The sequence below is a fragment of the Lissotriton vulgaris genome, chromosome 3_1 (assembly GCF_964263255.1).
Source record: "Lissotriton vulgaris chromosome 3_1, aLisVul1.2, whole genome shotgun sequence".
In the NCBI taxonomy this organism is placed as follows: domain Eukaryota; kingdom Metazoa; phylum Chordata; class Amphibia; order Caudata; family Salamandridae; genus Lissotriton; species Lissotriton vulgaris.
The window spans coordinates 867153079-867165290 of record NC_141689.1 but is presented as its reverse complement, the minus strand read 5'-3'; the positions used below and the strand labels follow the sequence as shown (position 1 = coordinate 867165290).

At 42.5% G+C, this 12212-nt stretch overlaps 1 protein-coding gene across 4 annotated transcripts in view; it reads right to left on the bottom strand.

The window, feature by feature from the left end:
- FANCC (FA complementation group C) overlaps positions 1–12212 on the bottom strand; it is a 1396321-nt gene that overhangs the window by 859650 nt on the left and 524459 nt on the right. For all 4 annotated transcript variants that reach the window (XM_086961183.1, XM_086961186.1, XM_086961184.1 and 1 more), the window contains one exon: positions 10803–10916. In XM_086961183.1, the coding sequence (XP_086817309.1) occupies positions 10803–10916 (114 nt within the window). The remainder of the gene's footprint in view (positions 1–10802; positions 10917–12212) is intronic.

Sequence of the window (12212 nt, the reverse complement as noted above, 5' to 3'; positions counted from 1 at the left end):
GTACATTTCAAACGCACTTTCTATAAATGCTGAAGATGAGGCTGAGGTTATTGTATTAGATTAAGCCTCACCACAGATCACGGCAACATGCATGTCTTACTAGCATCTCTGAAACATGCTATTTCACATCTTCACGGAAAGAGCTGTCCGCTAAGCTGGCAATGTTACTGTGTTTGGTCTCTTGCAGGAGAGTGTCGGATGTCCGGGCTTTGGACATTACTGTCGGGGTTTTTTACCCGGATGGGGTTACCTTTACGGTTAGTAGACGTACAAAATCGAATACCCGTACGATTTCTTACCCTGCTTTTACAGATTCCCCAAACTTTGCGTGGTGCAATGCTTAAAAGCGTATGAGGAAGCTACGGAGGAAGTCCGTCCTCCGGGCGAACGACAACTCCTCATATCACTCAAGAAGCCTTTTAAGGTGGTGTCTTCTCCCACTATAGCCCGTTGGGTGCGGTGGATCATGCAGGAGGCAGGTATTAATACGCGAGCCTTTGGAGCACACTCAGCGAGGGGTGCGATGGCTTCCAAAGCCTTTAGCCTAGGTGTACGTTTGGAAGACCTGATGAAGGCAGCGGATTGGTCTTCAGATTCGACCTTCAAAAGGTTTTATTTCAAACCGCTGTTGAATGTGGCGCAGGTAGTGGTGGATAAGCTTTGAAGAAGCATAATCCTCGCCTCCGGTCCTGACATAGAATAGAAATTTGCCTAGCCTACGAGAAGGTAAGTTTTAATTCTATTAAGGACGCGGAGGCGAGGATTATCCCACCCAGCAAGCGCGTTGGTTGCTGACCCTCACCGTATGGGTGGTAAGTAAATTTTCTTTGTGACTTGATATGTGATGTTTCTGGGTCTTCAGTGGCTTATCATATATGCATATGCTGGTCAATATTGCAATTGTATTGTGCAATTGGTTCATGATGTCATGCGTGACGGGTGTGGTCTTTGTTTCAGGGAATGATCACATGAAGCAGAATGCCTAATCATGGGAGAGATCCTCCAGCGAAGAAAGAGGAAGTGCAGGAAGTCTCAGGATGATTTATGGGGACAACGTTCATGGACACTGTGAAAGGACTTACAAGAGACTGTTTTTTCTTTTCCCTAAATTTAGACAGTCCACCCACAGCCTGTCCATCCCTCCCACAACGTCTGCCAAGGTCACGCTTTTGATGACAAATTTATTTTGGATTTGGTATGTACATAACTCAGTGGGCTCAACGACCTCTTGTGTGAAGAATAAGATACATTTTGAAAACCCAATAGAAAGACTTTTGGTACTGAGCGATGAAATGAGCCGCAAACAGTTTTTTGCAACATACAGCAGTGCGAACTGGGACTCTATTTTCGATGGCATATAGCATGTACATTCAAGTAATTGGGATTCTGGAAAATAACCCCCCCCCCCCCCCCAACAGCGCCAAATTTGTTGCTTGGTGACATTAATCACGTAAAGAATCATTCTAAAGTGGGACAGAAATCCTCTTTGGTGGTTATTGTCGTTGTCAGAGATGGCGCAGTTGTTTGCATGATTGGTAGTATCAATGAGCTGAATAAAGTGTGCAATTCTCTGAAGGAACATATTAGAAAATATCTAAAGAGAGACCGTTCGAACTGAACTAGCTTCAGGCTGCTGAAGTCCAAAGTAATCTTCAAAACCTCGGATACAACACAGACGTCAGAGGAGTAATATTTTCTTTTTGCCCTGAATAGCCCCTGGATCTTGTTTCCCCAGTATGAGCACAAATGCACTGTATTAGTGGATCTAACCTCCTTAATTAACCATCTGGTAGACCGAGTGTAAGTCTGGTATAGAGAATTTGTTCTGTGGGAGGATTATGCCAAATGCTATTGAGGGCTAGTCATTAAATGTTGTCAAATCCTTTCAAACCGACCCTGTATACTGGAGAAAGTAGGCGTGTTGTTTCAGCTTCTCGGTGCAGTGACGTTGAGTTTAATAGAACGATGCTCGCTACAGATTAATGGGAAAGGTTTGACTATAGTTATGCTGCTTTTATTGTAAAAGATTCTGCCCAGGTTGTGTGCTGAAAAGCATGTTGGGTCGGTGATGAGTTATGTAGGTTGCAACACTGTAAGTCGGTATATCTGGTTTCCAGTGCTTTAAATGGGAAAAAAGTAGGTGCAGGTACTCATCAAATTGAGTTAGAGGTGTGGCTAGTGGGCCGGGCTATGGGCGGGGCTAGAGGTGGGACATGATACAATGATACTACTTCCATCTGTTGTGTTATTGCTATGTTTGGGTGTTAAACTGAAATGAAACCTACGCCCTGACAGTATTAACAAGTAGACCTGAGCAGACAGATTATCAGAGACTGTACAGAAAGGGACAAAGGAATGAGTATCCCTTGGCTAAAATATTTTAAGATCACACTTGAGGGAATTGGTTGTAAGGATCTTTTTACCAATCCAACGGAAATTATTTCCCAAGATATACTGAGAGTTAAAAAAATCTTTCTGGACCTGGTAGCCTCACGTAGAGCAGCCGAGGAAGAAAGTAAAACCTCAGTCTGTGCCCATAGAATGGTGAAAACTGAGGAAGGAATGGAACCTTACCTTGCTCGCATGTATAATGCCCAGGACAGATTTTTAATTACCCGTTTTAGGTTCAACCTTTTACACCATTTACTGGCTGATCCACCAGGTTTTACTTCAACAGTTGAGCAGAAGGGTTCCTGCGACTGCGACAATAGGTCTCCGCAGGATACCCTTCATTTTGTATTGTTCTGCCCATTTTATGTTTTACTCAGGCGCAGTTTTTTTGTAGGAATTTTAAAACAGGCAACGTTTAAACATGCCAAGGTTGCCTTATTATTCTTGCAAAGGGCTAACGATCCTCATACACTGTTTTGTATTATGAATTTTATTAAGGTTGCTTTAAGGCTAAGGAACTCAAGAGGGCGGTGCTGAATGAAATTTTCGGACAATTGTCTCCAATCATGTGTAATGAACTGTTTTTTATCGATTTTAACTGTGTAAAATGTACTTTTATTGTATTTTTTAAGTGCCAAATAAAGGATTATTGATTGAAGTGCAGGTACTCATCAAATTGAGTTAGACGTGTGGCTAGTGGGCGGGGCTATGGGCGGGGCTAGAAGTGGGACATGATACAATGATACTACTTCCATCTTTTGTGTTATTGCTATGTTTGGGTGTTAAACTGAAATGCAACCTACGCCCTGACAGTATTAACAAGTAGACCTGAGCAGACAGATTATCAGAGACTGTACAGAAAGGGACAAAGGAATGAGTATCCCTTGGCTAAAATATTTTAAGATCACACTTGAGGGAATTGGTTGTAAGGATCTTTTTACCAATCCAACGGAAATTATTTCCCAAGATTTACTGAGAGTTAAAAAATCTTTCTGGACCTGGTAGCCTCACGTAGAGCAGCCGAGGAAGAAAGTAAAACCTCAGTCTGTGCCCATAGAATGGTGAAAACTGAGGAAGGAATGGAACCTTACCTTGCTCTCATGTATAATGCCCAGGACAGATTTTTAATTACCCGTTTTAGGTTCAACCTTTTACACCATTTACTGGCTGATCCACCAGGTTTTACTTCAACAGTTGAGCAGAAGGGTTCCTGCGGCTGCGACAATAGGTCTCCGCAGGATACCCTTCATTTTGTATTGTTCTGCCCATTTTATGTTTTACTCAGGCGCAGTTTTTTTGTAGGAATTTTAAAACAGGCAACGTTTAAACATGCCAAGGTTGCCTTATTATTCTTGCAAAGGGCTAACGATCCTCATACACTGTTTTGTATAATGAATTTTATTAAGGTTGCTTTAAGGCTAAGGAACTCAAGAGGGCAGTGCTGAATGAAATTTTCGGACAATTGTCTCCAATCATGTGTAATGAACTGGTTTTTATCGATTTTAACTGTGTAAAACGTACTTTTATGGTATTTTGTAAGTGCCGAATAAAGGATTATTGATTGAAGTGCAGGTACTCATCAAATTGAGTTAGATGTGTGGCTAGTGGGCGGGGCTATGGGCGGGGCTAGAGGTGGGACATGATACAATGATACTATGAATGAATTATGGATTTATAGAGCGCGGCTAAACCCATAGGCATCAAGGCGCTGAAAGATGGTACAACTGTTTGATCAGAGGAGGGCAGGGGGCAGATACTACTTCCATCTGTTGTGTTATTGCTATGCTTGGGGGTTAAACTGAATTGCAACCTACGCCCTGACAGTATTAACAAGTATAAAATGACAAAATAATTAATACAATCAGCAAATGTTCTGCATTACACTGCATATGTTGCCTTTTGTTGCTGCATAATTTTATCAAACCTGCCGCATAATTACAGTGGCCCTGATTATTATATTTTATTTGCATTGGCCTCAAGTCAATACTCATATTCTTGTGTACTCACACACTAACACAGGCCCGAGCACACATGCACATACAAAACAGTCCGCACAATTTCTAAAAAAAAACTTTGTCGAGTATACAGATTCTCTCTATTCCTCTTTCTTTATGTTATGTTATGTTATGTTATTTAAAATTTATAAAGCGCACATACGCCCGAGAGCTTCTTGGCGCTAGAAAGAGATAAAAAACATAACAAAGGGTGAATCAACGAAAGTCTCTATTTCAAGTATGCCTGTATGAAGAGGTGAGTCTTAAATATGTAAATTACATGTAAACGCGCACACAAGACGTTAAACACTCACAATCAAACACTCACACAAAAGGCTCACGCAGGATAAAGGACGCTTTCAACTCCTTACCTCCCGTGGCTTCCTTAAGTGCCGCTTTCAGTGGGTAGCCTGCATTCCAGGGTGTGCACCAATGCACACTATAGTATAAATGTGATTACTGCGCAGTGTCTGAATAGTAAAGACACTGCTCTGTCAAGCTCAGCGTGAAGGTGACATTTTCAACACCCACGCAACTGAGCTGCAGTTGAAGGGTTCAGCAGGGGCTCAGCACAGGGCTCCAGGGGCACTTTACCTGTAAGAGTATCCGGGAGACAAGGTCCACCCTGCCTCAGCAGAATTAGCAATAAACAGTACATCAGACATGAGTACCGGTACTCTCCTTGGTGGGAGTTGAAGTGCCGGTACTTGAAGGGATAGAACTAAGAAGTGCTCTCTAAGGTGTAGTATGATAAATTAGTAAGAAAGACTGACATTAGGGAATGGGTTGTGCCTGATTAGGAACATTTCATTCAGATGGTGAAAAGTGTGCCAGACTCCTCACAATTGGTATTTCTACATCCCTTTTATTTGGATGTTATCTCATGAATGCAGGATTCGAACTTTCATTGACTACCCACACTTCAGTTAAGAATAGCCAGCGTTTTATAATACGTCTGTAATTTATGTATGTCTACTGTTTTTGCTTGTGTTCCAGCCTAGAGAGTTAACCTTGAAGCTGGGGAACCGGGTTCGAGTCTCGGCGATGACGCTCAACATCCTGTGAATCTGGGCAAGTCACTTAATCTCCAAGTGCCTAACAAAAATGAATGTGTCCATCTGTAACGAAACTGGTGCTCATGTAAAGCGCTCTGATACCCGATGTCTTGGGTCTAGTTCGCGTTATATAAAACGCTAAAACATATATTTTTTTAATTTAAAAATGGAAGATCGGTCTTGGCAATGTGGGCTTTACTGTTCCTACTGGAGAAGTTTCTATAGTGACCATATTTTGAGAAACAAAAACCGGGACCAGTCAGACATAAGACTTTACTGTCACAACTATATCTGGCCTGATCTGGCTTTTGCGTGGCCTTGTAAATATGTGCCCTTTTGTGCTAGGCATCTTGTAAATATATGCCTCTACACTGTATAAAGGTAGTTTTATAAATGTGTGTGTATATATATATATATTCCATCCGAAAAACTGCCCGCTAAGGAAGGGCCCACAGCAGGTAAGTGAACTTCAATTTCTTTATTAGGGGTTGCCGCATACAGGAAATGAATATTGCCTACCAAACAGTCCTTTTCCTCTGACCCGTTTCATGCCATACTGCATTTCATCAGGGACTGAGGATTTCATAACTGTACGATGGCGCTATATATATATATATATATATATATATATATATATATATATATATATATATATATATATATATATATATATATATATATATATATATATATATATATATATATATATATATATTTATATATTTATTAGCTATGGCTGTAGCTCCACCCTGCAGCCCACTGCCTTCCTTCCCATTTTATCTTTCTGCTGACAGCAGCAATGGACCTGCTTCTATGCTGCCTGACAGAAACAAATTACTACTGCATCTTTACCTTGAACTTTGTCTGCCGTCCCCTGTAATACTCGCCAGTAGCACTGTCTTCTGGGAGTTGAAGTTTCATTTGTGCCACCATGGTTGAATCAACATGTGACTTGGGTGCGGGAGCCTACTTCCCTTCCAATGAGGGTGGTACTGGACATTTCAAAGATGCAGGTGGGGTCATCACGTGTCAGCAACAGCAACCGAAGAAGGCTTATTGCCGAAATGCATTTTGCTATGCTGTCCACCATTAAAACGGCTCCTGCAAAGTTCCCTCGTGTGGCCTCTTCTCCTTTCCTATCTGCGAGGAGTGCGGTTTTTTATTTAATTCGCGCACATGCCAGAGGTGCGCTGGAGGCTCCGGTTCTACAAGTGGCAGAAACGTGCTGGCACCTGCTTCCAAAGCATGTTTGTTTTACCGTTTCCCGGACCATTTTCTGCCCGCTTCAAGTGTTGTGTTTGCCTCAGCCCACTGCCAGCGGCAGCTTGTTACTTAACGAGGAGTCGGACTCATTGACTGTTCGGCTCTACATTTTGGCTCAACTCTTGGCTGCACTACGCTTGAGGTTTGAACTGTTGGGGACTGGAGGGAGAGCGTGAGACTAATTATTCAGCGTGCAAACCTCACTTTACTACTGCATCTTTACCTTGAACTTTGTCTGCCGTCCCCTGTAATACTCGCCAGTAGCACTGTCTTCTGGGAGTTGAAGTTTCATTTGTGCCACCATGGTTGAATCAACATGTGACTTGGGGGCGGGAGCCTACTTACCTTCCAATGAGGGTGGTACTGGACATTTCAAAGATGCAGGTGGGGTCATCACGTGTCAGCAACAGCAACCGAAGAAGGCTTATTGCCGAAATGCATTTTGCTATGCTGCCCACCATTAAAACGGCTCCTGCAAAGTTCCCTCGTGTGGCCTCTTCTCCTTTCCTATCTGCGAGGAGTGCGGTTATATATATATATATATATATATATATATATATATATATATATATATATATATATATATATATATATATATATATATATATATATATATATATATATATATATATATATTTATTAGCTATGGCTGTAGCTCCACCCTGCAGCCCACTGCCTTCCTTCCCATTTTATCTTTCTGCTGACAGCAGCAATGGACCTGCTTCTATGCTGCCTGACAGAAACAAATAAATTACTTAAATTGTTTCAGACTTCAGATGCACCTCTGAAAGGATGACCTGACCTTTGTCCCAAAAACTGGGAGAACAGTTCGGGCTGGACTGTTCCCATGAGGCACAGGGTCAGACTAATTTGCATATGGCCAGGTCTGAACTGGGGTGGCGGAGTGAGCTAAAGAATGATGATAGATTAAACCCAGATCATCTGACTGGGGGTGAGTGCTTGCATTGCTCAACACTCCGTCCATCATCCCCTTTGGTTTTGCTTTGTTCGCCCTAAGTTGGCAGGGTATGCCCAGACGTGGGTCCCTTGCTCACTTTGCCACTAGATTCAAGCTAGCCTGGCTGATGACGGCTGATTAGCCAGAAACCGGTCCCAGGATGCTTGTTTCTGGTCCAGGGAAGACATGGCTTGGCAGTTCGGGCTGGACTGTTCCCATGAGGCACAGGGTCAGACTGATTTGCATATGGCCATGTCTGAACTGGGTGGCTGAGTGAGCTAAAGAATGATGATGGATTAAACCCAGATCATTTGACTGGGGGTGAGTGCTTGCATTGTTCAACACTCCATCTATCATACCCATTGGTTTTGCTTTGTCACCCTAAGTTGGCAGGGTATGCCCAGACGTGGGTCCCTTGCTCACTTTGCCACTGGATTCAAACTAGCCTGGCTGATGACGGCTGATTAGCCAGAAATCGGTCCTAGGATGCTTGTTTCCGGTCCAATGAAGACATAGCTTGGTAGTTCGGGCTGGACTGTTCCCATGAGGCACAGGGTCAGGCTGATTTGCATATGGCCATGCCTGAACTAGGGTGGCGGAGTGAGCTAAAGAACAATGATGGATTAAACCCAGATCATTTGACTGGGGGTGAGTGCTCGCCCTTTGGTTTTGCAAGTCATAATAGCAGCTGAGAACATCTCAATCAAAAGATGTAACTCATTAAATCCAGTAACATTACTTCTTGTTTCAAATACATGTTATGAAGACAAGGGCAGAGGAGATGGTGATGATGATCCGGAGCATGATTGAATCAGTATTACAGAATTATGTACCAAACCAAGATCGCTTGAAATGGATGATCTAACTTTGTTTGTAGATGATCCTTTTTTAAATGACCAATATGGAGAATTGAAGGTTGCCTATGCAGTATGCTCCATTTCTGAGACCCTTGAAGCATTACATCTGACAAATGTAACTTCAGCACAAGTGACAATGTTGTTTGCATTGCTAAGAGCTTGTTACTTGTCTGAAAATCTGAAAGTGGCAATTTATACAGACAACCATTATAGTTTTAGAATGATCCATAATTTTGAACAACTGTGGCCGCAAAGAGGTATTATGACCTCTTCTGGAGCTTCCATCATGAACAGTCTCCATATACATGATCTATTGAAAGCAATACAATGAATGAAACAGTGATTCAAGAATAAATTTGATGCAAATTACAATGTAAACTGTTTCTTGTTAAGTTCAATTCAAACGTCTTTCTGTGAATTAAGAGACCTTCAGGAGGAAGTTACAGAGAATAAGAAAAGAAAATGGGAAAGATTAGGTTACAAGAGAAATCTTCAAGATTTATATGTTATCCTGAACATAAATAGATTTTATCTGATTCAATGCTGAAACCTGTGGCACGTTATTTTCATAGTTAATCACACTCAGGGAGGGATTTAATGCACTGTAATTTTAGAAAATATTGGGCGAACACAAACTTTAGAAATGTTGATGAAGATTTATATTTACAATGTGTAGTGTGTCAAAAGACTAATCAGGGAAAGAGAATCAACCCTGTGATAAACCACATTGCCAAATCAATGGCCCATTTAAAAGAATCCAATCAGATTTTGTGGAAATGCCAGTTTACAATGGCTTGAAATACATTCTTGTGATTAACTTCTTATTTTCTAAATGGTGTTTGTCTTATCCCACAAGGAGACCAGGCATTTACCAAACGTTTGTTGAGGGAATTTGATGTCAAGGTTTGGCCTTACAACGTCTATTGAGATAGATCACGGCTCCAATTTTAAGAATGATATTTTACAATTGATCTGCATGACTCTCCAAGTTGACCAGAGGTTCCATCGTAGTTATCATACTCAATCGTCTAATTCCAGTTACTTAAATCTTGATTACTTTGTGTTATTGTAAAAGCCACTTTGCCATGTGTAGCGATCTTTCTGTTGATGACACCGAGATAAGAAAATGGAAGAGGGCGCAAATAAATTTTTCTAGTTAGATTACAGCACCCAGTCTGGTACATTTTCATCACTGAAATACAAAATTATACAATAGAGTCTGAATCTATAAAAAGAATTGTTTGAAAAGTAAAGAAATATCTAATAGAAATAGAAAACTGTTTTGTTAAGTGAACTTGTAAAGCACACTATCACCGCAAGGGTATCCTGGTGCTGAGGTGTGTGTGTCTAGCCCACCATATCTTAGGTTGGTTAATTGTACAGTCAGGTATTCAACTTCTTGCTGAATTCAAGAAGAGAGGGGGAGGTTCTGATTTGCAGAGGGAGGTTCTTCCACGCTTTAGGAGCATTGTAAGAGAATGCTCAGCCACCTGAACTGGTTCTGTGTATGCGTGAGATGTTGATGCGTAGGAGTCCAGCGGAGCGGAGATGTCAGAATGTTTGGTTACCTTTGCTTGATTACCTTTTTGCTTGATTACCTTTTTACAAAGTGCCCCTCAAAACAGTGGGTTTAGAAAAGACAGAACTGGCAAACGTTCAAGAAATATCGGAAGGAAAATGGAGGGCTAATTCATATGTCCGAGTTCTAACCTTTTCTTCCATCCGCACATCTTTTTACATTCTATATGTATCTGACTTATACAGTACAAACTTACCTAGTACAAAAGTATTACGGTATAAGAGTATAATATTACAACTGTGAGGTTTAAGGAGAAGTGGCTATATTAAACACAAGCAGGGCAAACATTAGGAAAAAAAGGAAAGGCAGGAGTGGTTTACCAAGGCAGGGAAAGACTGGAAAACAAAGTAAATCTTGGCAAAATGGTTCCAGCCAGCATCACACTGCAGAGAACAGCGAGTAGCATGGAGCCATGTTGGTAGGTTAGGTGATGGCAGCCCATTTTGCTCTGAAAGCTTTCCCTAGCCTGCATGCACTGGGAAAATCGCAGAGTGGCAGAAGGGCCAGTTCAGTGGGAGTTGAAGGGAAGTGGGTGGATGATTGGGGAATTCCAGGAGAAGTCTTACTAAAGTGTGCAATATGGTTTGTGATTCTGACTCAAACCTAGTGTAAGTCATACATTCAGTCATACACCTAGGTAACATCTGCAGTAAACAACTGTGGTTTATTGTCGAGATTATCAATTGCAAAAATGGGCTCACTTACGTTGTTCAGAAGCTCCGAGTAGTAATAGCCAGGTGTGCATCCAAGTCTTTGAAGGAAGGAGGAATCTTCACTGCTGCCAGTCTTGGAAAATGAAAACAGATGGCACAATAGGTTCTGGCAAAACGAAAAAAAAAGTAACATTAAATTATTCCAGGTTTACAGGTCACAAACAGGGATACAGATTTAATGGCAAGAATTGTAAATAAGCAGGCATGGGCTTATATAAGAATCTTAAAACACAATACACTGTACTCATTTGGTAGAGAGTTTAGTAACCGGTATGTGGCATGGCATGATGTATTATCTAAAAATGATAATGAAAATATGAAAGGGGTCGAAATATTGAAAGGTTCATTCCGAGTGCCCAAGAAAAATGTTGCAGTAATAGCGCACGAGTGAATTACTGGTCCTGCAGGCTTTGGTTTTTCACGAGTCTCCTATTACCGTATCATTACTAGTTCTGTGTGTCGGAATACAATTCAATACGCATGCTACATATTTAATCCCGCTCCCAGCTGCAAATTCGTAGTACTGAGTTTTTATTCCACATAACTTTTGCTAAGTTTTTGTGTGTGGAAAACTGCGTGGTCAATGTGATATTACAAGACAACATGTAATCCCAAATTGGTCTCAGCTCTCAGAAAATGGTCCCAATGGTTCTGGTGACTTAGGAACCTTTAAACCAAATGCTAGGACTGGGTGCCAAGATGGCAGACGAGTGAGGTGTGTTTCTCAGTCTCTCCCTCCCAGTCACTTCTATAGCCTCATACAGCGCCCTTCCGGACTTATTTGTTTCTCACCTCCCTTGACCCACAGGACGTAAGATCACCCGGGTCTTCCTGTTCCAGTAGACAGACCGCCCAACCCTGTGCAATGGTGGAGAGGCTGGAGGGGGCGAACAGTAGTGCTGAGGAGGCTGCCAAGTTAGCCGATAGAGAGCAACCCGGAGGCAGCCTGTAGGACCTCCTGCAAATGAGCCGGAGGATACCCCGCGACACTGCCCCTGCTGTGACTGCGTGGCCCTTGCTACTACTGTGGAGGAGGTGAGCTGGTGTGGCCTATGGTGGTGTCCCAGTGCTGTGGGGACGGCTGCAACCAGATAGGCCCGTGGGCAAACGTGCCATGGGCAACCCAGTGGGCCTGAGCACTGGTTTCGAGCCAGTGCAAGGGCTGTTGCCCTTCTGAGTTCCCCCTCCTGCATTTCATCTGGATCATTAATGTGGAAAGCCCTAGCGGGCTGGAGTAGGGGGAGCCGGCCACTCTCCAGTGTTGCTCTGCCACACAGGGTGGCCATATGGTGGCACAAATTGGTGCATGGGCCCGCGGCCTGTCTCAGCTCTTTCTTGGCCCCAGCCGGCCTGGACTCTAGCGGGGTGTCTGCCTTACAACTGTGGCCCTAAAACATCCTGA